The 27,954-nt window shown below is 43.4% G+C and overlaps 1 protein-coding gene across 1 annotated transcript in view; it reads left to right on the top strand.

Moving 5' to 3' along the window:
* The first annotated feature begins 525 nt into the window (after window positions 1-525).
* Window positions 526-27,954, top strand: part of PAOX (polyamine oxidase) — a 58,837-nt gene continuing 31,408 nt past the window's right edge. The window contains exons 1-2 of the mRNA XM_077454840.1: window positions 526-876; window positions 11,044-11,527. Of these exons, the coding sequence (XP_077310966.1) occupies window positions 639-876; window positions 11,044-11,527 (722 nt within the window). The 5' untranslated portion in view covers window positions 526-638. The remainder of the gene's footprint in view (window positions 877-11,043; window positions 11,528-27,954) is intronic.

Genomic DNA, 27,954 nt, shown 5'->3' on the forward strand with positions numbered 1-27,954 from the left:
TGTAAAAAGATGTACATTCTCTAGGCTATATGGGCATGGAACACAGCCGCCAGAGTAACTTCCAATACAAAGTGAAGATGAATTATCTGTTGTATAACACATATATATGTATTACCAGTGGAAAGATTTTCATGAGATTGCCGAAAAGGAGCGGAGCATGAGTGGCCTTAAAATGATGCCCCCCCTTGGAAAAAGTTCTGCGGACACCCATGAGGCAGCATGAGGGCTCTATTTCTTTCTGAAGGTTGATTTAATCTGCAGTATCCTATATCTGAAAAGTCCATCCTGGGACTCTGGCAATGCTGTTGGTGAACGCGGTTTCTGTGAAGTGTTGGGCTCTGAACTTTCCCTGGTGGGGTGCACAGTCCCCGGATAACCCTGTTTATTGATACATCGATGTTCTGGGCCAGAAATGTGGAAACATTAAACATTGCAAGAGTGAGATTTGGAAACATGACAAGTATCTCCTGCCCAGAACAGATGGGAATGCTCAGTGTTGTGCAATCTCAGTGCGCTCAGTCTGGAGTGTGAGGAGCACAGAAGTCTGAGCTCCTTCTACCCGCTCTTCGCCCTCTGAGGTAACTCGGAGCTCTCAGCTATCTCCGCACTTCGCACTCTCACCTCAACCATCGTCCAACATGCCAATCAGCAGGCTCCTCCCCCTCCTCGTCTTCTTCTTCGTCCAGCCCAATCAGCAGACTCTGGGGTTAGAGTTGGAGGAGGAGATGGGTCGTCAGAGACCTGCTGTTCTCATCATAGGTTCGGGCATTGCCGGGATCGGAGCCGCCGAGAAGCTCTACCACAATGGCTTTCGTAACATTAGGATCCTGGAGGCCTCAGGGAGGACCGGAGGGCGCATACGGACGCAGAACTTTGGTAATACGGGTCACACTGCTAGACGATTACTTCCTCACATACTAGGCTTTCCTCCCACTGTGTGTTACGCTATAGCAGGGGGAGCACTAACACACAGTGCCCACAAGAGGGCAGCGCGGACACTCCAGATAGCAGGCAGAGTCAGAGAACACAAAACTATATTCTATGAACTGCAATCTCTTCACACCAGTTTTTTGAAAATCAGCTCTACTGCTATGTATGAAAACGATATTAGACTACTATATACAGTAAATTACATTAGACTACTATGTACGGAAAACGACATTAGACTACTATATACGAAAACGACATTAGACTACCATGTGCGGAAAACGACGATTAGACTACCATGTGCGGAAAACGACGATTAGACTACCATGTGCGGAAAACGACGATTAGACTACCATGTGCGGAAAACGACGATTAGACTACCATGTGCGGAAAACGACGATCAGACTACCATGTGCGGAAAACGACGATTAGACTACCTTGTGCGGAAAACGACGATTAGACTACCATGTGCGGAAAACGACGATTAGACTACCATGTGCGGAAAACGACGATTAGACTACCATGTGCGGAAAACGACGATTAGACTACCATGTGCGGAAAACGACGATTAGACTACCATGTGCGGAAAACGACGATTAGACTACCATGTGCGGAAAACGACGATTAGACTACCATGTGCGGAAAACGACATTAGACTGCCATGTACGGAAAACGACGATTAGACTGCCATGTACGGAAAACGACGATTAGACTGCCATGTGCGGAAAACGACATTAGACTGCCATGTACGGAAAACGACGATTAGACTGCCATGTACGGAAAACGACGATTAGACTGCCATGTACGGAAAACGACGATTAGACTGCCATGTACGGAAAACGACGATTAGACTGCCATGTACGGAAAACGACGATTAGACTGCCATGTACGGAAAACGACGATTAGACTGCCATGTACGGAAAACGACGATTAGACTGCCATGTACGGAAAACGACGATTAGACTGCCATGTACGGAAAACGACGATTAGACTGCCATGTACGGAAAACGACGATTAGACTGCCATGTACGGAAAACGACGATTAGACTGCCATGTACGGAAAACGACGATTAGACTGCCATGTACGGAAAACGACGTTTAGACTGCCATGTACGGAAAACGACGTTTAGACTGCCATGTACGGAAAACGACGTTTAGACTGCCATGTACGGAAAACGACGTTTAGACTGCCATGTACGGAAAACGACGTTTAGACTGCCATGTACGGAAAACGACGATTAGACTGCCATGTACGGAAAACGACGATTAGACTGCCATGTACGGAAAACGACGTTTAGACTGCCATGTATAAAAGCTACACTGGGAAATGCATTTCCTGGAGAAAATGCATGGGAATGCCGAATAGCATCAAAACTGCCCCATCATATTGCCCCCATCAAAACTGCCCTATCATATTCCTCTATTATAAATCAGTACATGGTGTGTCTGTGCTCTCCCCCCACTGCCCATCACTGTGTATAAGAAGTCTTGGTAACCATGGAAACAAAACAGACAACAAAAGCCTGGCTGTCCTAAATTTAATGAAAATTTTCTGAAATGATCACTAAATTTAAACAGCTTTTTCACAAAAACTGTAAAAGATATCAAACTGTAAAATATATAGCCAGATTGCTGAATATTTTGTGAACGTTTTAAAGTTTGTTTGGCGTCTGTAGGTGAAAGTTTGAAGGAGCTGAATCTTTTGGCAGCAGAAGAAGATTTTACAGATTTTAAGCATGCTCTCATTGACTTCAATATTAAAAAAAGTGTTAAAAAGCTTAATATTTTAAAAAGTATAAATAGTAGAAAAAAAGGAGGACACACATCAGCTGAAACAGATGAACATTTTAAAAGATGAATGGCTGTAATAGCTGAAAGTATGCAGAAGTTACGCAGAGCCAAAAAACGTATGGAATAATAAAATTAAGATGATGATGAATAAATAAAAAAACGAATAACAATAGTGGGACTGCTGAAGCATTCCCACTAATTAGACTACTATATATGAAAACGGCATTAGACTACTATGTATGAAATCTACACAAAACTACTATATATCAAAACACAGAAAAGATGGGTGCAATTCTCAGGAATGGACCACACTTGCGCTATATATGCTAGAAAATTACTCTGAACCCCCAAACATTTTTTATGTTTTTTTTTTAGCAGACACCTTAGGGAAGAAAAAAAAGATGGTCATCGCAACTTTTTTTTATCTTGCACTGTATTTGCGCAATAAATTTTCAAACGCCTTTTTTTTTCATGAATAAAAAAAATAACAAAACAGTAATGTTGGCCCAATTTTTTTTTTCTTTTTTTTGTATAATGTGAAAGATAATGTTATGCTGAGTAAATAGATACCTAACATGTCACGCTTTAAAATTGCGCCCACTCATGGAATGGCTCCAAACTTCGGTACTTAAAAATCTACATAGGCGACACTTTGAAAATTTTTACAGGTTACCAGTTTAGAGTTACAGAGGAGGTCTAGTGCTAGAATTATTGCTCTCGCTCTAACGCACGCAGCTATACCTCACATGTGGTTTGAACGGCGTTTACATATGTAAGCGGGGCTTGCGTGTGTGTTCACTTCTAAACGCGAGCTACCGGGGACAGGCGTTTAAAAAAAATGTTTTTATTATTTTATTTTTTTGCACTCCTTTTTTACACAAATTTTTTTGATCACTTTTATTCCTATTACAAGGAATGTAAAAATCCCTTGTAATAGGAATCTATCGTGACAGGTCCTCTTTATGGAGAGATACAGCGTCAATAAGAACCCCCCCATCTCTCCTCCAGGCTGTAAAGCGTAAGATTGGGGGAAAAAAATTCTGATCTCCTGCTGAGGGCCGCAATCGCAGCTTTGTTTACAATGCAGAGTCCAGGCATGACATCATAACATTGCGCCCGGGTCTCCCACGGTCATGGAGATGACTGGTCACCAGAAATCTCTATGCTCATCATCTGGCGGCAGACGATTCTTTCTCCGGGCCCCCGATGGCACGGGAGAGCCTGTAGAAGCACCGGATGGCGGTGGGGGGGTGGGGGGGGACACCCCCCCCCCCCATCACCTATAAGAATGATCAAGTGGCATAACTGCTGCTATGATCGTTCTTATCGTGCACAGAATCGCCAGCTGGAAAGAATGATATCTGAATGATGCCTGTAACTACAGGCATTATTCAGATATCCCCCCCGCAAAGTAGAGGATGTCATTTTACTATGGTCCGGTAGGGAAGTGATTAAGTATCAATTTTAAAAAGTGTAAAAAGAGCATTACTGTCTCAAAACCTGAATAGCTTTTATTAGACATCATATCACTCCAATAATAGTTCATAGATATATATATATATGTGTGAGAATTTATAACAATTCAAACAAATAGGAATAAATTGTACTCATAACATCTGTGACACATCTGCTCTGGATGTGAATTATTCACATAATTTATTCTGGCCATTGAAATAAGTAAACACGTCTAGAGTTCATGAACGTTTTTGTTTTGTTTTTGCCAAAATGCTGCTTTTGGGTGCACTGGCTGTTTTTATTTTTCTGCCTCTAAATGCCTATGTGTGCATGGCCACATAGGCTAAAATAAGTAAAGCACATGTTCAGTTTCTCTCCCATTTTAAGCATTTTTAGGCACTGCTGAGTTTGTGGAGGCCAATCTGCTGACAGCCTTACATTTCGTAAATACACGTTTCACACTACTACGTCAAGGCAAATATGGTTCCTTACGCCTATGTGAGATTCCAAGTTGGGACGTATATATCACAGTGTTAAAACTGAGAGCAGGCTTATCTAGAAGCAGCCCCATTCTCTTTAGTTGCAGTTGTACGCCAGCGGCTCTGTACCGCTCAAGGGACTTGAAAACCTTTTAGTGTGTTTATGTACCAAATCCAAGAAAGCAGGGAAAAAAACAGCCTCTTAGTTGCTCCCTCCATCCTCCCTTAGGCCCCTTTAACACTGGGGCACTCAGCTCACTGGCGGTAAAGCGCCGCTATTTTTAGCGGTGCAGATTGGCCGCTAGCGGGCGAAAAAGGATTGAAACCGCCTGCAAAGCGTCGCTGCAGCGCCGCTTTGCAGGCGGGTTTGGAGTGCTGGCCCATTGTTTTCAATGGGAAGGGGTGTTTTAGGAGCGGTAAATACACCGATCCTACAGCGCTCCAAAGATGTGACTTGCAGGACTTTTTTGACCGTCCTGCAAGCGCACCGCTCCAGTGTGAAAGCCCTTAGGGCTTTCACATTGGAGTGCACTGAGTGACTCTTTCAGTGCGCTTTGCAGGCGCTATTTTTAGCACTTTAGCGCCTGCAAATCGCCTCAGTGGGAAAGGGGCCTTAGGGCCAGTTCACATGATAGAAACGCAGTCCGGATGCTTTCCAGATGCTTTTCTGCATGTGCATTTTTGATGCATGTTGCTGTGCTTGATGCGTTTTTAGGCACGTTTTGCAGTGCATATTGACTTTTAACCATCTTTTTTTTTTAATGAGTTTTTGCATGCAGTTTTCATGCATTTTGTGTTTTTATGTTTGTTTTTTTTTTTTTCTTTAAGCACACTGTAAACACACTGTATGTAGCTGGTTGCTAAGCAGGGGGCCAGGAAGCCAGCCGCTGCGTCCTTAACGGATGAGTAATCAGCTGTCAGCGGGATTTCCCACTGGCAGCTGTATGTAAAAAAAAAAAAAATTGCCGCCAAAAAATAAACTAAACTATAGGGAAAAAAAGTGGGGTCTAGTACAGGGGTTGACAAATTTGCTTGGAATCTAGGAGCCAGCTAAAAAAGTTAGGAGCCGGGTCCGTGACGGCGATCTGGACCTGTCCCTGGCCTGACATGGAGACGAGTGAGGGGAAGATAGCGCCCCCAGCCCCCACCTGTCTCCAAGTCATTGCCCATAGCTCTTAGAGGGACATTTTATTTGTTTTTATTTTTTTCAAATGACGATTTTTTTTTAAATTGCATTTTAGTGTAAATATGAGATGTGAGGTCTCTCTGACCCCAGATCTCATATATGAGGACCTGTCATGCTTTTTTCTATTACAAGGGATTTTTACATTCCTTGTAATAGGAATAAAAGTGACACACTTTTTTTTAAAAGAACAGTGAAAAAAATAAAAGTTAAAATAAAGAAAAAAATTTTTTTTTTAAACGCGCCCTGTCCCGCCAAGCTTGCGTGCAGAAGCGAACGCATATATGAAAGCGGTGTTCAAACCACACATGTGTGGTATCGCTGCGATCGGAAGAGTGAGAGCAATAATTCTAGCCCTAGACCTTCTCTGTAACTCAAAACGTACAACCTGTAGAATTTTTTAAACGTCGCCTATGGAGATTTTAAAGGGTAAAAGTTTGTCGCCATTCAATGAGCGGGCGCAATTTTGAAGCATGACATGTTGGGTATCAATTTACTCGGCGTAACATTATCTTTCACAATATATAAAAAAATTGGGCTGACTTTACTGGTGCTTATTTTTTTTATTAAATAAATTATTTTTCCCCAAAAAAAGTGCGCTTGTAAGTCCGCTGTGCAAATATGGTGTGACAGACATTATTGCAACGACCACCATTTTACTCTCTAGGGTGTTAGAATAAAAAAAAAAAAAAAAAGTGTGTGTGTAATGTGTATATGTTTAGGTGTTCTAAGTAAATGGAAGGAGATATCTCCATTAAAATTGTTTAGAACAATAGATGCGACCTTTAGAGATCTCATATGGAAACATGGTAAACCAAGAATAAAATTAGAAACCCTGCAACAGGCAAAAGATAGAGGGGGATTGGTGGTTCCTAATTCAAGATTATATTTCATAGCAGCTCAACTTCAACACTGGTGTGGTTGGGAGGAATTGGATAATATAGATCCCATACAGAACATAGTAATGACTCAGTTTAAACCAGGGGTTGACAAATTTGCTTGGAATCTAGGAGCCAGCTAAAAAAGTTAGGAGCCAGGTCCGTGACGGCGATCTGGACCTGTCCCTGGCCTGACATGGAGACGAGTGAGGGGAAGATAGCCCCCAGCCCCCCACATATGAGATCACCTCTCATTGGACACACCGCTCGAGTGCTAAATGGCCACTGTGATTGGTCATTTAGCATGATCTGTGATTGGCTGTATCCAAGGGACACGGCCAACACAGAACTTCCCCGATGCTCGCCCATGGCGGCGTGCAGAGGGGAAGTAAACAGGAGGATGTCTAGGGACGCCCTCCCGGCAATTGGTGTCTGCGCTGTAGACATCTTTCGTCTATAGCGCGGGCACGAAGTGGTTAACAAAAGAATGTGACTATTATTTCCGACATATTCCCGCTCATTTACTGCCATTTCCCTGCTAAGGGTTCGATCAGGTCCGCCTGAAAAACTGACAGGTGAACCTGATCAGACAGCCCTTGTGAAAGGGGTCAAGCAGGGAGGATTACAAATAATATTTTTTTTTTACTTTTGACAAAAAAAAAAAAAAAAAAAATTACAAATATATATATATATATATATATATATATATATATATATATATATATATATATATATATATATATTAAATTAATAAATAAATTAATAAATTTAATAATATATATATATATATATAATATAATGAGAAGCCATTTACCAGCCACCACACTCACCGTTGGGCAAAAAACAGGCAGGGGAGCATCACTCCATTAGGAATTAGCATTATTGGAATAGGGTGTAATTTCTACATCCACCACAAGATGGCGCCAGACTACCGAAAGATTTTAGAAGGCCGCAAAGCCGCGGCCTCAATTACTGGCCAGCGCGGCCCGATGGAATTGCGCGGCGGAGTTCGGGGTCCAAATGGAGACAGGATACCCCAGCAGCGTTGCCCCAGTCGCCAGGACACGAAATCTAGGCGCAAATGCGACCTGGCGATCGGGGTTTGTCGAGCCCTGGTTTAAACCACTACCATTAGTACAGCGAATTGTATCCCATGGATTCTATGGGAAAAGAAAATTTCCAACCTTTTATTTAAAGTGGTTCTACACCTAAAATAAAAAATATTAAAAGCCAGCAGCTACTAATATTGCAGCTGCTGACTTTTAATAAAATCACACTTACCTGTCCCAGGGTCCAGCGATGTCGGCGGCAGATGACGAGCGATCCTCGTCTCGCTGCTGCCACCGCCGCCATCCTCTGTCAGGGAATCGGGAAGTGAAGCATGGCGGCTTTACTGCCCAGTTCCCTACTGCGCATGCGCGAGTCGCGCTGCGCGTCTCTTCAGATCCCCCGCTGTGTCCTGGGAACTGTGTGTTTCCCAGAACACAACGGCGGGGGGGGGGCGGGGCGTCTGCGGCGGTCTGCCCGGAAGTGGGTGCAGATACCTGGATTATCCAGGTAATTGCACCCCCCTCCCCCTGAAAGGTGCCGATTGTGGCACTGCAGGGGGGGAGGGATCAGATTAGCGGAACTTCCCCTTTAATTCACAAACTGGGAGACAATACGCATGCTTACCCAGCATAAGGGTTGTACAAAACATATGCCAATATGGGAGATTTACTGCTTACCTGAGCTGAATAAAATATCAGAATTTTTGGGATGGAAAAAGGCTGGGTTAACTTTTTTCTTTATCAGTTATTTGAAGGGGATCCTTTACTACCCTTTAATATTCTGAAGGAGAGGTTCCAATTATCAAAAAGCAATTTCTATCAGTATCTTCAGATACGGCATGCTTTACTAAGTCAGGCCCTAACATTCCAACTACAATATAATCCATCAGAGACATTAATGAAAGCCACTTCAACACGGCTTATTAAAAGAGGATTAATAGGAGAGATATATCATATATTATTAAATACAGTGAAGGCAGAAGGACAAGCTAAAAGTCTTATTCATTGGCAAAATGATCTGAGTGATCTTATATAGTCTTTTATATAGATTGGGCCCTGGGCAAAATTTTTCTTGGGGGGGGGGGGGGGGGGCACCCCTCATGCAATTTCCCACTCCACCTACACATACAATAAATAGCAGCTAGACCTAAAATCCGTTTTCTGTATCGGATCAGGCAGCAATTGCAATTGGTTGCCAGCAGTTACAGCATATCATTACTGCTTACTGACTAGTTGCTAGAGGTTACAGCACATCACCTCCTCACAGCAGGGGAGCATGATATACATAGGAATGCCACCTTTATTTACATATCAATACCACCCACCGCAGCTATTTACTTAGTATTGTCGCCACTATTTACATATGAATGCCAGTTATTTATATGTAAACACAGGGTCTGCAGGTGAGTCATCTGTACACAATAGGGCAGAGCTGGGCAGCATTAGTACCAGCACTTCACACAGATATTAGGACACAACAAAGGAATAAAACGTCAAGGGACAAGGGAATTTAAACTTGGATAGTTGGCAAATATGAGGCAGCTGTTCTGGGCCCCACAACAATGACAGGGCCCAGGGCAGCTGCCCCTTTTGCCCTGCCTTAAAGACGGCCCTGGCTCTGTCCTAAGCTCCATAGATATCGGGAGAAGGTGTTTTTGAATATAATATGTGTGTGTATATATGTATGTATGTATGTGTATGGGGCATAAGTGATGATGTTGGTTTATGGAGATATTATTATATTTGTTGCTATCTTCTTGGACCTAACTGTATAATAATAAGAGATGATGGTAAATCTTATAACTTTATAAAAAAACGGGGGGGTGGGTGCTTTGGGGGGGGCTCTTCCCTCCCGCCCCCCCAAAGCACCAGGCCCCAATGTGGATGGGATCAAGGGCCTCTTCCCGACAACTCTGACCGGTGGTTGTTAGGGTCTGCGGGTGTTTTTTTTGGGCGTGGAGGGGGTCCCCTCCAAATCCATACTAGAGCCAAAGGGTCTCGTATGGACCGGGGGGGGGTTGGGGCACGTGCCTTTTTTTTTTTTTCTGCTGTTTCCTGCCCCCTAATTAGCCACTAGCTATATACAGTAATAAAATAAACGCAAAACACATCAGAGATTGCGTGACAAACATGACACTTGCGTTTCTGGTGCAGTTCCATTGAAGTTTGTTACACGCAAAACACAGAAAAAAAGTCCCCAACCCTTACCGAAAACGCACCGGCCGCAAAACACAATGATGTGAACTTGTACCATAGGAAACCATGTTAAAATGACTGTAAGACGTTTCTGCAAAACACACTTAAAAAATGCATAGGTTTGAACCTATTGGGTGGCATAGTGGTGTAGTGATTAGCACCCTCGCCTAGCAGTAAGAAGGGTCGCTGGTTCGAATCCCAACCATGACACTACCTGCCTGGAGTTTGCATGTTCTCCCTGTGCCTGCGTGGGTTTCCTCCGGGTACTCCGGTTTCCTCCCACACTCCAAAAGACATGCAGGTAGGTTAATTGGCTTCTGTCCAAAATTAACCTTAGTATATGAATGGGGACCTTGGATTGTGGGCTCCTTGAGGGTAGGGACCGATGTGAGTGTGCAATGTACAGGGATAGGGACAATTGTAGACACTCACTCAAGTTGAACTGGATGGACTGGTTTCTTTATTCAACTTTACTAACTATGTAACTATGTAACCTAGGGTTAAAGCAGAGTTCCGCCTGCAAAAAAAAACAAAAGTCAGCAGCTACAAATACTGCAACTGCTGAGTTCTAAAATAAGGACACTTACCTGTCCAGGGCACCCACGATGTCCTCACCTGAAGCCGACCAGTCCCTTGGCTCCAGGTGGAGGCACTGGCATCTTAAGTAAGGAAATCAGGAAGTGAAGCCTTGTGGCTTCATAGATTGTTTCCCTACTGTGCATTCGCGAGTCACGCATAACTGGTCCCTGCTGCCTTCTGGGACTTGTGCGTCTGCCAGAAGACAGTGGGGGGAATGGAGGAGGGGCCGGACATGGCGTAGATCACAGAGGATACAGCGGCAATCTTTCACTGGAAGTGGGAGCAAATACCTGGATTAGACAGGTATCCGCTCCTCCCAGTCCCCCCCCCCCCCCGTTTTAGCACTTGTGCTAACCAGTGGTAAAGCGGATCAGTGTAAGTTCCATTTCTGGATGGACCTCGGCTTTAATATGCATTTGCTTGTGATTCAGTTTAAAATCAAATGTTTTAAAAGATATATGTCAAACTTCTTCTTTTTTTTTTTCTTTTTCTTTTTTCACTTTAAGCAAAGGGCCTGGCTGAGATGGGTGCACAGTGGATTCATGGACCGTCCCCAGAGAACCCAGTTTTCCAGCTGTCAGCCCAGTATAATCTTTTAGGTCCTGATGCCCTGCTTGAGGAGAACCAGAAAATTGATGTGGGAGGCCACCCTCCTGCCATCCCTGTTATCTATACCAGCTCTGGAAAAAATATCAGTTCGCCATTAGTGATGAATCTAACAAGTTTGTACTTTGAGTGGCTGGAGAATGCTCGGAATTTCACAAAAGATGCCTGCAGTCCAAATGCCAGCGTGGGAAGTTTCTTACGCCAAGAGATTTTGCGTAGCTCAAAGGAATGGGATAAGGACACATATGAGCTTAATATGGCAGTTTTAAGGTCATTTCTTAATATTGAGTGCTGTGTGAGCGGAACCCATACAATGGACTATGTGGCTCTTTGTCCCTATGGAGAATATACAATGTTTCTAGGACTGGATTGCACCTTTCCTAAGTAAGTACACAAACGATGTAGTATCAGTTTAAGGGCTAGTTCACACTGGTCCAACATATGCTCAGACTTCGAAAGCACAAGTCATATGACATGTAAGAATCAATGGTTCCCTATGAGAGCCGTCTTAACTGGTCTGACTTTGAAAAAGGTTCCTGCGCTACTTTGGTCCGACTTGGGCAAGATTTCAGCCCATTGATTTGAATGTAAGTCACATCCAAGTTGGATAATCATCTTAAATGAGAGGGCCCCCAGATCCTGCCCCCCCCCCCCCCCATGTCAATGAGTATGGGGTATATTGTACCCTTACCCATTTACCAAAAAGAAGTGTAGTGTTACAAAAAAACAAGAGACGGTTTTTGGCGAGTCCTTTAATAAAAATGTAGAGTGTCCCCCGTTGTAGCTTCATGTCTTCTTTCTCCGATTCTGCCACCAATGTTTTCTTCCTCCAGTCTTCTCCCTGTCTTCTCCCTCTGGTGATGGGGAAAAAAACAGCCCTCCTGCTATTGTGTCATCTCCATTGTCTGCTGATTCTTGTATAGCTATGGGGCGTGGCCATCTGGTGATGTTACCCAGAGACCTGCCCCCTTGTCACATTATGAGTCAGATGTCACAATGGTTGGGGTTTCTGGGTGATGTCACAATTTAAAAAAATAATAATTAGAGTGGGGTTCCCTTTCAGGATCCATACCAGACTCAAATGTATCTGGGGAGGACTCCCCGTGTGTTTTTTTTTTTTTTTTTTTTTTTATTTTTTTTTTATAAATTTCACATGAGGCTTCCTCCATCCCAGAAGCAAAGGAATTGTTTTGATTGGTCAAAGTCGGATCTTGTTCATTGAAGTTGCATGAAAGTCGGACATGAAGTCTCAGTGAAAAGTCGGATCTGAAGTCCTGCAGCTTCTGTGTCGGAGCAGTGTGAACCCAGCCTAATGTGGTAACCTTTTCTAGGCAAACAAAAGTTTAGTTTTTGGAGGTGTTTATTTTATTTTATTTTATGGTGAAAAAAAAAAAATGCAAAACAACTAAAGTCCATGAGCAGCATGAGGGCTCTTTCTTTCTTTCTGAAGGTTGATTTAATCTGCAGTGTCCTATACCTAAAAAGCGCAACCTGGGAATCTGGCTCCCAAATAGGAATACAATATTTTTGGGATCCTCCGACTAGAAAATATATTCACTTTACAATGTTCTATTTAATGCAAATTTTAGGAGTGTCCAGAAAAATAGCCAACGTATTTGGGGTTCCAGCAAATGTTAAACTGAAGTTTAGGCACAGTAAACAATGGATAAGAACATTTTGGCTCCTTTCACACTTGGTCAGTCTTTTGCAGAGCACGAAACGGGCACACGTTAATGCGTTAGCGGTTCTGCACTGATGTTTTTTTTTTTTTTTGTAAAAAAAGCATTTCATCCTAATGTCAGACTAAAGCCCCATACACACTATCAGATTGTCTGCTGATTTATTTCCTTCAGGTTTACCAAAACCATGTAGTACAAGGGCCTGCCTGATTGCATACACATTGAAACCCCTAAGGTTTGACCTCATATTATATGGTTTTGGTAAATCTGATGGAAAAAATTAGCAGACAATCTGATAGTGTGTATGGGGCTTTACTTGTACTGCTGATGCCCGGTATCCAGGTCAGTTTTTTGGCATAATCGACACTTTATAAAATCGAGCACAGCAGATGTCATCTTGCTTGTGGGCATTTGAAGCCCACAAGCAATCACTTCTGTTTTCTTTTGTAGTGTCATAGTTTGCTCTCCATTGTAGAATGCTCCGGAAGTGACGTTGCGGCCAGAAATTTTGAACTGCGCATGCGCGATGCGTTCCAAACACTCGCGCCATGCGTTCCAAAGGATTTGCGGCAATGCAGACCACTGAATCCGTCAGATTATTCCCTCCCGAATCCACATAGGGGAGGTAATCCCCTCCCTGAGCCACAGTTACCCTCTCTCTCCGCTCCGTCTAAAGTTTAACTTCACTTTGGTTTCACTGAACTGTATTGCCGCAAATCCTTTGGAACGCATCGCGCAAGGGTTTGGAACGCATCGCATGCGCAGTGCGAAATTTCAGGCCGCAACGTCTCTTCCGGAGCATTCTACGATGGGGAGCAAAATATGACACTACAGCGGCGTAATCCCAGGAGACAGTGCAGCGTTCACCGGGCATGATGCGGATACCCGCACAAACACCGCCCACAGCCGCAGGGTATGGAAAAAAAGATTACATACATGAACAGGTGCGAAAAAAAAAAAAAAGGGCCATTGTGCACTCTTTGCTGCGTTTCCTAACGAATAAGCCTAACTTTTGAAAGTGAGTGCAGAACCGCTTTATAAGCAGTCCATTCATTATAAACAAGTTGCCAACGCACTGTACCGGACCAAAGAAAAGCACACTACAGATTCGCGCTATAGCCGAATTGCTGGGACTACATCTATTGACGTTGTCCCGTGCCCGAGTGGTCTGCGCGCCCCCTGCAGGGCGCTGTCTCAGATCGCTGGATCACAGATCGGAGTAAGGGGTCGATCCCGACCCCTTACCACATGATCAGCTGTCAGCCAATGACGGCTGATCACGTGATGTGAACAGAGCCGGTAATCGTCTATTCTTTCTCCTTGTGCTGACAGCGTGAGGAGAAAAAAAAAGCCGATCACAGGCGGCCATGAGCGGGACATCAGTCCCGATCACGGCGAGCTGCTGCATATCCTTAGTGCCCCTGCCAGTGCCACCTAGCAATAGGCAACAGTGCCACCTATCAGTGCCCACAGTGCCTCAACAACAGTGCCACACATCAGTGGCAGCTATCAGTGTCACCAGTGCCATCTATCAGTGGTACCTAGGGTGGCACAGATGGGCACCGATATCAGTGCTGTCAGTGATTGAGTAGAGCTATATTGGGATCTAGAGTTACTGTTGCATTTGTTAAAGAGCTAATGGTGCGGAAGGTTTTCCGCCAGAAGGACCTGATGCAGAGACAGGTCCACCATATATGTAGCATTGTACCCTCTAGCTTGCATCCTCTGAAGCATAAAGGTGAGGTTCCTGGGTAAATCGGTGTCAATCTAGAGGGAACATAGTACCACCTGATTAATACCTTTTTAGACTAGCTTCTATAAGAGATATTTTACAAATACCTTTTGAAGGATCGTATCGAGGTCTGAAACCATTCAGATGTGGTCCACGTCCTGCCCGTGTCCTCCTCCCAGGCCTGAGCATAAGTTGTCAGCTGCAGGCAGCATCCCGGTATAACCCCCGAAAGCTGAGTACGCACATCTGCGTACGCTCGGCGGCAAGGGGTTAAATAATGGGAGATTAGGGAGAATCTGAACATTTCCGTGTTAGGCATGTCCAGTTTCTTCCTGCAGTGGGACAGGGTAAAAGGACCCGCTGGGAGAGGAAATGGCTTATGCGATGGAGGCCACCATCAGAATGCCTGAATGTTTAGCCTCGGAGGGAAATTCACATTATGGAACAGATGAGCCAGTGGCTTCAGTGGGGATGTTAGAGTTTGTCTTGTGTATAATAGAGCTGCACAATTAATCGTCAAGAATCGTTATCGCGATCTTGACTAAAATTATTTCTATGCAAAGAATTCTCTCTGCTCTTCTGAAGCCACAGCCCTCAAAAGAAAGGAAGAGAAAAACTGGGCAGTCAGCCAAGAATCATAACATTCTTTATCAGTTGAACTTAACTTAAGTATAAACATTGTAACAATTTGTCAATGGAATAGACTTTGTGTGTAAGTAAAAACAGTTTAACCGCTTAAACACTAAACCTTTTTCTGACATTTGTTGGTTTCAAGTTAAAATCATTTTTTTTTTTTGCTAGAAAATTACTTGGAACCCCCCAAACATAATATAAATATAAATTATAAATATATATATATAATTTTTAGAAGACACTAAGTAGTAGTAAAAATAAGTACAAGAGACAGGGGAGGAGTATAATTTGTACTGCGCTAAAACTTAAAAAACAAAATTATAAAGTGACATAATTTTTCTAATTTACAAAAAATCCCAAAAACATGCAAAAATAGTGCCAAAGTAATGATTTCCAGGCATATAAGCAGTCCAAAGAAAAGGAAAGATGGATAGGATGCTGAATCTTAGTCCATTTTCGGTGACTCTCAAAAACCACCCTTTACACACGTAGCAGGTGCACCCAGAGTAGAAAGAGATTATCCACCACCAAATTAGAGGAGGCTTACCAGCTGTCAAGATCTCTTTTTAAGGAGATCATACGGGCTTGTAAAATTTTACTTTCCTGGTCCCCACACTGGGCTCTGTTGGTAACACCAATCTATCTGCTCCCTCTTTATGGTATATCTCGTTCCACCACATTCATTTAGTACGGCAGAGAGAGAAGAAAAAAAGCTCCCATAGCTATGGGAGCTTTTTTTTTCTTCTCTCTCTGCCGTACTAAATGAATGTGGTGGAACGAGATATACCATAAAGAGGGAGCAGATAGATTGGTGTTACCAACAGAGCCCAGTGTGGGGACCAGGAACGTAACATTTTACAAGCCCGTATGATCTCCTTAAAAAGAGATCTTGACAGCTGGTAAGCCTCCTCTAATTTGGTGGTGGATAATCTCTTTCTACTCTGGGTGCACCTGCTACGTGTGTAAAGGGTGGTTTTTGAGAGTCACCGAAAATGGACTAAGATTCAGCATCCTATCCATCTTTCCTTTTCTTTGGACTGCTTATATGCCTGGAAATCATTACTTTGGCACTATTTTTGCATGTTTTTGGGATTTTTTGTAAATTAGAAAAATTATGTCACTTTATAATTTTGTTTTATAAGTTTTAGCGCAGCTATATTTTTTGATTGTTGTATATTGTGTGTGTCTCGCATTGGGTTGCAGCAAGAACTTACTACTGTCAGTATTAACACTAATATCAAGTTTTTGTTTTATTTACACTTGATTTTTTCATATATATTTGTCTAGCACTTTGTTTAGACCAGCACTGTTTTTCGAAGGTTTTATAATTTGTACTGCATGCACCCTGCCTAGCCATGATAGACTACATCGAGTCCACTGTTCACGTTCGCCTCTCCATTTGAGTAGCATAGGGGGATAGTTGGCTTTAAACAGGTTATTGATGTCTGGTGTTATTTTGATTCATAGTTAAGGGATAGCTGTAGGAGCCCAGGCAAAATCAAAGTTATCAGAGTTGTGTAAGCAGTTCGGGGGGGACATTTATGTTTAGTACTATTGATTTATTCATGTTAACCCTAAAGCCCGAAATTTCACTGAAAGCTCTCAGCACTTTGTAAATGGGGTGGAAATTAGAGGAGAGGTTATATAACGTAGGAGGTCATCGCATGTAGAGCTCATTTGTGTTCCTGGTCCCCACAAGCTACCACCTTAATGTCAGGGTTCGATCTAATTGCTATGGCCAGAATTTTGATGGCCATCGCAAAGAGGAGAGGGGAGAGTGGGCATCCCTGTCTGGTGCCCTTACCTATGGAGCATGGGGCTGAGTATCTGCCCATCAGACGTACCTGGGCTGATGGGTTTGGGTAAAGCAATTTGATTATGTTAAGAAAGTATGGGCTAAAGCCCCATCTTCTAAGGACATCAAGCAGGTAAGCCCAGTCTACAGAATCAAAGGTCTTGTGTAGATCAATTGAGAGGAGGAACCCTTTCTGAGGGGGGGATCCTATCCCATTGGGATTTGAGGAGTGAAATTACATTGATGGTTCTTCTGATCTGATCTGGGCCTTGTCTCCTGGGGATAAAACCCACCTGATCTCTATGAATGTATAAAGAGTTGAAGCTTGCAACCATGTTAGCTAGTATCTTCGTCATCGTTTTTATATCATCATCATTTATCAGCGATAACGGACGGTAGTTGCCCACCTCGCCTGTGTCCTACCTGGTTTGGGTATTACGGATATATATATATATATATATATATATATATGCTGAGTTAAGGTCTGCAGTCAGAGGGGTACCCTCCCCAAGGGAGTTGAATAGTTTTGTTAGTTGTGGGGCCAGACAAGATCCAAATTTTTTTAATAGTAATCAGAGGAAAAACCATCTGGTCCTGGTGAGGAACCTACTTTCAGAGATTTGATCATGTCTAATACCTCTTCTTGAGTAAACAGGCTCTCTAGTAGGTTCTTGTGGTCTGCAGTCAGAGTGGGCAGCTATAGGGAGTCTAGAAATGTGTTCTGTGTCAGTCTAGGGGGAGGGAGGTTTGGTTTATAGCGTTCAGAGTAGAACTGAAGAAAGGCTTCCATGATCTTGGCTGGATTCTGCGATAAGTCTCCCGAGGGCAGCCTAGTTTTAGGGAAAGCTAGAGAGCGGGATTTGAGACTACCTGAGGTGCCTTTCAGCTTCCGTCGTCAAGGTCAGATTCAGGAGGACCTGGGCTTTGTCTAACTTAGCTAGAGAGTCTGACGCAGGGTGTTATTTGTGTGCCTTAGCTAGGGATCAGAATTTCTCAGTTAATTTCAATGTTTAAGCTCTATGCTCTGCCCTAAATTTGGCTGTCCGTTGGATAATTTTCCCCCAATAACTGCTTTATGTGCTGCCCAAACAGTCGTAGGTGTGTCGTTGCTCGTCGTGTTAATATGGAAGTATTGCTTTATGGCCTCCTCTAACATTGTATTGGGTCACTTAAAAGGTAGTGCTTACAGATTCCTGTAAGCACCAGCGAGGGGGTGATCCGGAAAACCATGGGTCTTTGTGTGATCAGAGTAACCATCAAGTGATAAGATAAAGGGGTGTCTACAATCTTGGAACCTCTGATTAGAGGAATCGTAGTGGGGCGTGTGAAGATGTGATCTATCCTGGCAAAGGAGTTGTGAGTGTAATCTTTAGTGTGAGGGTTAGTCTCTCTTCAGATGTCAATCAGTCCCGCATCATGAAGCAGCTTTGCAATCTTAACGCGCTGTCTAGAAGGACGTCCTGGATTTCGGTTTCCCCTCAACAGATTTATCAAGAGAGAAATCGAAAGGGTTGTTCGAGTCTCCACCAATAAACATTGTGCCTTTTGAGGTGTGGTTGTAGTTTGTGTAGTAAGGAGTCAAAGAAGGTTTTATGCCCCTTATTAGGGGGTGTAGTAGGAGACAAAGGTGTATAATTCCCCATCAATGTTTCCTGATACCAAGATATAGCATCCCAGAGGGTCGGCCGCAGTCTCAGGTTGAGAGAGATTAATATGTTTAGCCAGGCAGATGGCCACCCCTTTCGTTTTGTTGGCTGCCGAGGATAAGAAAAATTTAGGGAATCGTTGATGGAGGAAATTAGGTTTGTACGAGGATGGAAAGTGAGTCTCTTAGAGCAAGAGAAGGTCTGCATGCATGGAATGGTAATGCTGGACCAGCTTTCTACATTTGACAGAGGAGTTGAGTCCCTGAGTATTGTGAGATATCATTTTGAGGGTGGGATTGGAGTTATGAGTACTAGCCATGAGTCATAAGGGGTGAAGCCAGTCTTGAGACCTAAATCATACCTTTGCTTTGTGGGGTATTCATCTCGAGAAGCCCAAAGGATGTAGAAGCCAATGTTCTGGGACCTGAGAAGGGAAACCACGGACACTCATGGAGCCTGGGAATGCTCAGACGAGCAGTAGTAGAAAAGAGGAAGAAGAAAGGGATGAAGAGAGAGAAAGCAAAACAGATGTTACCAAAACTTGAGTTAATGCGTGTACGGTCAAGAACAAAAATTGAAACCTTGGAACTCGGGGGTCCCCCGACCTCCGCCCACCCTCAGGGTGGAATGGACTAGCCAGTTCTCACCCCTCGACCTGAGCGGACCAGAATTCCCTAAATATAGGGAAACCGGTTAAGCAACCAAGAGCACTAGCAATGGCTCTGGTTCCTGTTGGAGGTGCACTGGGTCCACCACAGCCCCATCACCTAAAGAACAAAACTACTGAAGGCTGTAAAGGAGCCTATGAGATCAAATAAGCAGAACGTCCAATAATAAAACATTGACTGACAACTAATGACATTACCGAGATCTCTTTGCAGTATCCGCCCCAGCCACCCAGGCTAGGGGACCTGGGGAGCGAGCCAGCCCTGTCTGGGGACAGATTAAGAGTCTCTAAAACAATGCAGGGAACAACCCCCCACGTGCGATGGGTTCCTCCTGTGCGCCACAGACACCAAAGGTCATGCCGATTGCACAAAGGAGCAGGTGCTGGGAGATTCTGTATACACAGACACCATTTGCAAATAGGTATCCATTAGGCATCCCTCAGGCGGTGGGTGCTAATTCCCACCCAAGATTTCATAATGTACTAGAGAAAGTGAAATAGTACGGTCTCCCCGAAGGAGCCAATGTGACTTTACCCCTCCCCCCCCCCCCCCCCACCACCACCACCACCACCACCACCACCAACCAAAACATAAGACCCAGTCAGATGGCTACCACCAGTCCTATTAAGGTGTGGAGCTGGTCCTCAGGAGGAGCTTGTGCATCATGGTGGGAGATTTTCCTTGGATAACTTGTAATTCTGTGTCAGCCAGGATGGTTGCAGCGGACTTGCTGGTGGGGGTCTGTTTGATGATGAGGGGGTTCCCCCGACAATCTGTGTGGAAGGTGATTCCTGAGCAAGCAGACCTAACTGTAGCAAAAGACGTTCACCTTCTGCAAATAAAGAGATGCTGTGGCTTTTATTTCCATAGGAGACGTTAAGGTGGAGAGGGAATGACCAGCTGTATGAAATTTTCTTTTCCTTTTCCATCAGGAGTTGGAGTAACAGTTTGAGGGAGCGTCTTTTCTGTACCGTATATGGCGATAGGTCTGCAAAAATCTGGATTTTGTGTCCCAACAATGTGAGCTTGTCGGAGAACCTGGATTTCTTCATCACCTCCTCTATAACTGAGTAAAAATGGGGCTACACAACGATGTCTCTAGGGAGGCCATCCGAGCGGGGGAGTTGCAGGTCTCTGTGAGCTCTATCTAGCTCCATGCGGTGATCAGCAATAAGGTCCTTAATCAGTGATTTTTCACTGCCACATTCCCATCCTTCTCAGATTCAGGGAGCCCCCTGATTCTGAAGTTATAACGTCTCAACCTGTTCTCGAGGTCGTCGATCTTTGCACAAGCTGTTTCCAATTGATCCTGCAGATCTTGAATGCGGGCTGAGTTCTGGTTAATCCGTGCCACAGATTGATCAGTTTTCTTTTCAGTAGTGTCCATTCTCATCCCTAATTGCTGCAGGTCAGCATGGATGGATGAGGTCATTTGAGCTGCATTTAGGGCCAGGCTTTTTGAGAGTAGTTGTGCGAGCCTCCATCATGGATGGGAAGTCAGTGGGGATGGGAGCTGCAGCATTTGCTTCAGTCATAAAGAGGAGCAGTATGGGTCTAGCATGGGGGTGGATGGTAGATCTACACTCATCCTGCCCAGCAGAGACTCTGGAGGCAGGGGATGATGCCAGGGGTAGTGGGGGAAAGGCTGTACCTGGAGAATGTGGCTGTAATAAGTCCTTATCAGCGATGGATTCATCTGTCACCTCCGTGCTGTGTGCGCCTCATGAGGCCACCGCCATCTTGGCATAGCTGACTGGAACGGCCACCGTGGACATCTGCCTCGTGAGGTTCCTCCTTGCCTGTGCTGGTGTCATTGGGGGGTTCCCGGGGGTCTCCCCTGCCTAATGGTCCCAGTAATAGGTGTGGTGGATTGCTCTGCTAGCTCCGGTGGCTATTTGTGGGCCATGGTAGAGCAGAGCTCTAGAAGCCGGCAGTCATCTTGTGAGCTAATTTTATATTTTTTATTAAAGGCATCTCACAATTGTATTTGTGAGTGTGGGTGACATAACCTATAGGCCCAGTAGTGAGCCTATTAGGTTAGAATTAACCTTAAGTTGCAATTGTTTATTTTTGAGGGTGGAAGCTCCTTGACTTTAAAGAAAATAAAACCTTTTCGGTGGATAAATATGAACTAACTTTAAAAAGCTAGCAATAAAACTATTAGCTTTTGGGCTTTCATCATTTGTGCACTTAGTGCAAAACAGAAAAACAATCATTAAGGGGTGGTACATATAAAAATTCAGAGCTGTTCATCCTGTGACAAATGTGGGCAAAATTGAATGTTACTAGGTAGTATTCACTCCAGGTCGAATATTATGCATTCCAACAGAATTAATCGAACATGCTGCATTATGTCCACTAGATATTTACTATGATTTGTCATCTCAATCTAGTGCCCATAATGCTCACAGGGGAAAGGCACAGATACTATCTTTTTGTTGCCAAAGTTTTTTTGAATAAGTATTAGAGCTGCACGATTAAACGTTTAAAACAAATTGCAATCTTGATTAAACCCCCAGTCACGATCTTCTTACATACAGCATTACCTCGATTCAGTGCCGAGAGTTATCTGCTCACAGCTGACAACTGTAAAAAAAAAATTAAAAAAATCAGCAGCCTGCCAAGTTTATCACATTGTAAGTGCTAGAAGGCAACTATAAACAAAGTATCATTTAGTTCTTTTAGATCTAGGAATTAACTTCTGTTTGTAAATTAGGTCAGTTTAACCACTTAAAGAGGAAGTAAACCCTTTCAAACCACTTTGACCTACAGGTAAGCCTAGATTAAGGCTTACCTGTAGGTCCAAGCAATATCTCCTAAACCTATATGGTTTAGGAGATATTTGCCCGAAAATGGGCACCGCTGTCTACGGCGCATGCGCCGTAGACAGCGGCGCGCAGGCGCACTAAATGCGGCAAGTCCAAGAATGGATTTGCCTAATTTGTCGACTCCCGTGCGCATGCGCGGGAGTGACGTCATCGCGGCTTCGCCGCTGTGATTCGTCGGAGCTGCGAGACGCCACCAGCAAGATGGATGCGGCGGACTACAGGGGACAGCGGCGACTTCGCTGGCTCCTGTGTCAGGTAAGTGACACATAATGAGCTACTATGCGATGCATAGTAGTCCATTATGCTTTACCTTTGCAGGGAAAAAAAGAGGAAGTAAACCCATCAGGGTTTACTTCCTCTTTAAAGACTAAACCTTTTTCTGACACTTGTTGCTTACTAGCTAAAATCTGTATATCAGGGGTTGACAAATTTGCTTGGAATCTAGGAGCCAGCTAAAAAAGTTAGGAGCCGGGTCCGTGGCGGCGATCCGGGCCTGTCCCTGGCCTGACATGGAGATGAGTGAGGGGAAGATAGCCCCCAGCCCCCCACCTGTCTCCAAGTCATTGCCCATAGCTCTTAGAGGGACATTTTATTTTTTTCAAATGACAATTTTTTTTTTTAATTGCATTTTAGTGTAAATATGTGAGGTCTCTCTGACCCCAGATCTCATATACAAGAGGACCTGTCATGCTTTTTTCTATTACAAGGGATTTTTACATTCTTTGTAATAGGAATAAAAGTGACACACGTTTTTTTTTTTGTTTTTGTTTTTTAAAGAACAGTGAAAAAAATAAAAATAAAAGTTAAAATAAGAAAAAAAAAATATTTTAAACGCGTCCTGTCCCACCAAGCTTGCGTGCAGAAGCGAACGCATATATGAAAGCGGTGTTCAAACCACACATGTGAGGTATTGCTGCGATCGGTAGAGTGAGTGCAATAATTCTAGCCCCAGACCTCCTCTGTAACTTAAAACATGCAACCTGTAGAATATTTTAAACGTCGCCTATGGAGATTTTAAAGGGTAAAAGTTTGTCGCCATTCCATGAGCGGGCGCAATTTTGAAGCATGACATGTTGGGTATCGATTTACTCGACGTAACATCTTTCACAATATAAAAAAAAATTGGGCTAACTTTACTGTTGTCTTATTTATTTTTTTATTAAATACATTTTCCCCAAAAAAAGTGCGCTTGTAAGTCCGCTGTGCAAATACGGTGTGACAGACAGTATTGCAACGACCACCATTTTATTCTCTAGGGTGTTAGAATAAAATATATATATATATATATATATATAATGTTTAGGGGTTCTGAGTAAAGGGAAGGAGATAGGCTGGCAGGCAGGGGAAGCTCCATTAGCATTGCTGGTTGTAATTCCAACGGCCACCACAAGAGGGCGCCAGATTCCAGAAGGAACCATAGGATCGTAGAAGGCCTCAAAGCCGGGGGCTCAATTGCCGGCGGCGGCGTGGCCCGACACGATCACACCAGGGGGGTCCGCGGAGACAGGATACCCCCAGCTGTGCTGCCCCAGGCGCCAGGTCGCTAATTCTAGTCGCAAATGCGGCCTGGCATCCGGGTTTTGTCGAGCCCTGTAATAGATAGATATATATATATCTATATAGATATAGATATATCTATATCTATATCTATATCTATCTATCTCATATGCATAAAATTGTAAAGTTAGCCCAATTTCTTTGCATAATGTGAAATGATGATGTTACGCCGAGAGAATCGTGATCTTTATTCTAAGCAAAAGAATTGTGATTCTCATTATAGCCAGAATGGTTCAGCTCTAATTAGTATTAAGCAGTTTAACACGGCACCTATCACTTTCTCGTGTGTCTTTAGTTCTTAAAGCGGGAGTCCGCCGGGACTCCGCGTTTTTTTTTTTTTTTTTTTTTTTTTTAAAGCCAGCAGCTACAAATACTGCAGCTGCTGACTTTTAAAATAGTGACACTTACCTGTCCAGCGCGCCCGCGATGTCGGCACCCGAAGCCGATCTCTAGATCGTCTCTCGAGTCATGCCGCCGCCATCTTGGGTATGGGAATCAGGAAATGAAGCTTTTCGGCTTCATTTCCCGGTTCCCTACTGCGCATGCGCGAGTCGCGCTGCGCAATAAGGACGGTCCCCGCTGCCTCTGGGATCTGTGTGTTTCCCAGCAGGCAGCGGGGCACTTGCGGAAAGGGGCGGGCACTTGCAGAAAGGGGCGTAATCTACGCCCCTTTCCGCAGAGAGCTATCCCGGAAGTGGATGCAGATACCTGTACTGTACAGGTATCTGCACCCCCTCCCCCCTGAAAGGTGCCAATTGTGGCGCCGGAGGGGGGGAGGGTTCCGATGAGCGGAAGGTCCACTTTAGGGTGGACCTCCGCTTTAATTCTCACGTCATGTTGTGATCAACGAATCAATTATCCGACTATGACCTGTTGGTGTGGCCGGTCTGTTTTTTGGCAAGTAATAATTTATTTGCCAAGTTATTTTTGTATGTGTGATTTAAAGTGGTTGTAACCCCTTACATACATACCCAGCGGTGTGACTAGCATCAGATAATACACAGAGATTAAACAAATCCTCCTATATAAGTTTACCTACAGTCTACCCTTCTCTACAACTATTCAAAGTGCTGAGTTTATAAGCGTGTCTCAGAGTTCAGAAAAAAGGGTGCAGAGAGTTAGTTACATTCAGTTTGGTGAGGAGATCTGAGAGCTGATTGGAAGGAACAGAAAGACACCATTCACACAACTCACAGGAACAGAACGTGGCTCCCAAACAAAATTGACATCCCTTTTTCCCACAAATGGAGCTTTCTTTTGGTGGTATTTTATTTTTGCGCTATAAACAAAAAAAAACCTGCCAATTTTGAAAAAAAAAAACGCATTCTTTTTTACATTTTGCTATAATAAATATCCCCCAAAATTATATTTAAAAAAAAAACATTTTTTTTCCGCAGTTTAGGCTGATATGTATTCGTCTACATATTTTTGGTTAAAAAAAAACGCAATAATCGTTTGGTTTGCGCAAAAGTTATAGCATTTACAAAATAGGGGATAGTTTTATGGCATTTTTATTAATATTTTTTTCTTTTTACTAGTAATGGCGGCGATCATTGTTTTAAAAAAAAAAAAATGTTATCGTGACTGCGACATTATGGTGGATACATCGAACATTTTTGACACACTTTTGGGACCATTGTCATTTTTACAGCAATCTGTGCTATACAAATGCACTAAATCATGTGTAAATGACACTGGCAGTAAAGGGGTTAACCTCTAGGGGGCAGTGTAGGGGTTAAGTATGTTCTGGGTGATTCTTAGTGATTCTAACTGTGGGGGGGGGGGGGGCATGGCTATGTGTGACACGTCACTGATCTTTTCTCCCGATCACAGGGAGCAGAGATCAGTGACACTGTCACTAGGCAGAACGGGGAGATGTTTATTTACATTAGCATCTCCCCGTTCTTCCTCTCCATGAGACGATTGCAGGTATCCTCACGGACATCGAGTCCGTGGGACCCGCGAACCAACTCATGGAGCTTGCAGGCCGCCTCCTTAAAGGACAATGTATAGATACATAAGTTTGCCTGTGTGAGCCCTTCTGCCGACGTATATTGGCGTGAGGCGGGCGGCAAGCGGTTAAAGACTGTGTGTAGGAAAGATCAACATCTGAACCCAGAGAAGGTGGAGGCTGATAGACTGGAGGTAATGTAAGGCATTACAATTACATTTAACCACTTCCCGACCAGCGCACGACGATGTACGTAGACAGAATGGCACGGGCAGGCATATTGGCGTACAGGTACGTCCAATATTCAATGCCGCCCTGCCATCGGGAGCGCATCGCGCTCCCGCGCTGGTCGGGACCCCCGTGAGTCCGGTCGCGGGACCCGCGGACTCGATCGCCGCGGGCATCCCCGCGATCGTCTCACGGAGTGGCCGAATGGAGGAAATGCCGTGTAAACAGCATTTCTCCATTCTGCCTAGCAACTAGTGACTCTGATCCCTGCTCCATGTGATTGGAGCAGAGATCAGTGTTCACTAAATGAAAGCCCAACCCCCCCCACAGTTAGTAACACACCCCTAGGAACACTTAACCCCTTCACTGCCAGGGTCATTTACACAGGAATCACTGCATTTATTTAGCAGTGATTACTGTATAAATTACAATGGTCCCAAAAATGTGTCAAAAATGTCCGATGGGTCCCCCACAATGTCGCAGTCACAATAAAAATCGCTGATCGCCGCCATTACTAGTAAAAAAAAAAAAAAAATTATAAAAAATTATTAATAAAAATGCTATAAAACTATCCCTATTTTGTAAATGCTATAACTTTTGCGCAAACCAATCAATAATCGGTTATTGCGATTTTTTTTTTTTTTTTTTTACCAAAAATATGTAGAAGAATACGTATCGGCCTAAACTGAGGGAAAAAAAGGTTTTTTATATATTTTTGGGGGATATTTATTATAACAAAAGGTAAAAAATAATGCGTTTTTTTCAAAATTGTCGCTCTATTTTTGTTTATAGCGCAAAAAATAAAAACCGCAGGGGTGATCAAATACCACCAAAAGAAAGCTCTATTTGTGGGAAAAAAAGGACATCAATTTTGTTTGGGAGCCACGTCGCACGGCCGCGCAATTGTCAGTTAAAGCGACGCAGTGCAGAATCGCAAAAAGTGGTCTGGTCTTTGACCAGCAAAATGGTCCGGTCTGCAAGTGGTTAAAGTAGACTTTTACCATCCTTGTGCATTATAATTTAAAATGATCTTATCCATGAAAAAAAAAAAAAGGCTCCGCTTTTAGTACTACTTTAGTATAAAATATAAAATACTTATATTTCCCTTCCACCCTTTGGAAGCTTCATGTCTGACTCCTAGTTAACCACTTGACCACTTGCCACTTAAACCCCCTTAATAACCAGACCAATTTTCAGCTTTCAGTGCTCTCACATTTTGAACAATTACTCAGTCATGCAACACTGTACCCATATGAATTTTTTTGTCCTTTTCTCCACACAAATGGAGCATTCTTTTAGTGGTATTTAATCTTCACAAATTTTGGCCAAAATTCACACTACTACATATCTTTGGTAAAAATAAGTACAAATGGTATATTATTTGGTCTGTGTGAACATTAGAGTCCACAAGCTATAGTGCCAATATCTGAAAATTGATCACACCTGATGTACTGACAGCCTATTTCATTTTTTGAGACACTAACATGCCAGTAAAGTACAAATACCACTCATATTATCCCTTTTTGGAAAGAAGACATTCCAAGGTATTTATTAAGGGGCATGGTGAATTTTTTGAAGTTGTCATTTTTTCCGACAATTCTTTGCAAAATCAAGATTTTTAATTTTATTTTTTCACAAAATTGTCATATTATCAGGTTATTTCTCACACACAGCATATGCATACCACAAATTACACTCCAAAACACATTTTGCTATTACTCCTGAGTATGGCGATACCACATGTGTGAGACTTTTACACAGTGTGGCCACATACAGAGGCCCAACATGCAGGGAGCACCCAGGCCAATTCTGACATTTCTCTCCTACATGTAAAAATCATCATTTATTTGGTAGAAAATTACATAGAACCCCAAAACATTATATATGGTGTTGTGTTTTTTTTTTTTTTAAGAAAGACCCTAGAGGATACAATGGCGGTCGTTGCAACTTTTTATCTCGCACGGTATTTGCGCAGCAATTTTTCGAACATGTTTTTTTTTTTTTTTTTTTTTCCCCAAAAATAAATAAATAAATAAATAAAAACAGTTTTTTGTGCTTTAAAAAAACAAAACCGTAAAGTCAAGTAAATGGATA

Source organism: Lithobates pipiens, unplaced genomic scaffold (assembly GCF_037356315.1).
Source record: "Lithobates pipiens isolate NorthernLeopardFrog02 unplaced genomic scaffold, aLitPip1_a1.2 Scaffold_25, whole genome shotgun sequence".
Taxonomy (NCBI): domain Eukaryota; kingdom Metazoa; phylum Chordata; class Amphibia; order Anura; family Ranidae; genus Lithobates; species Lithobates pipiens.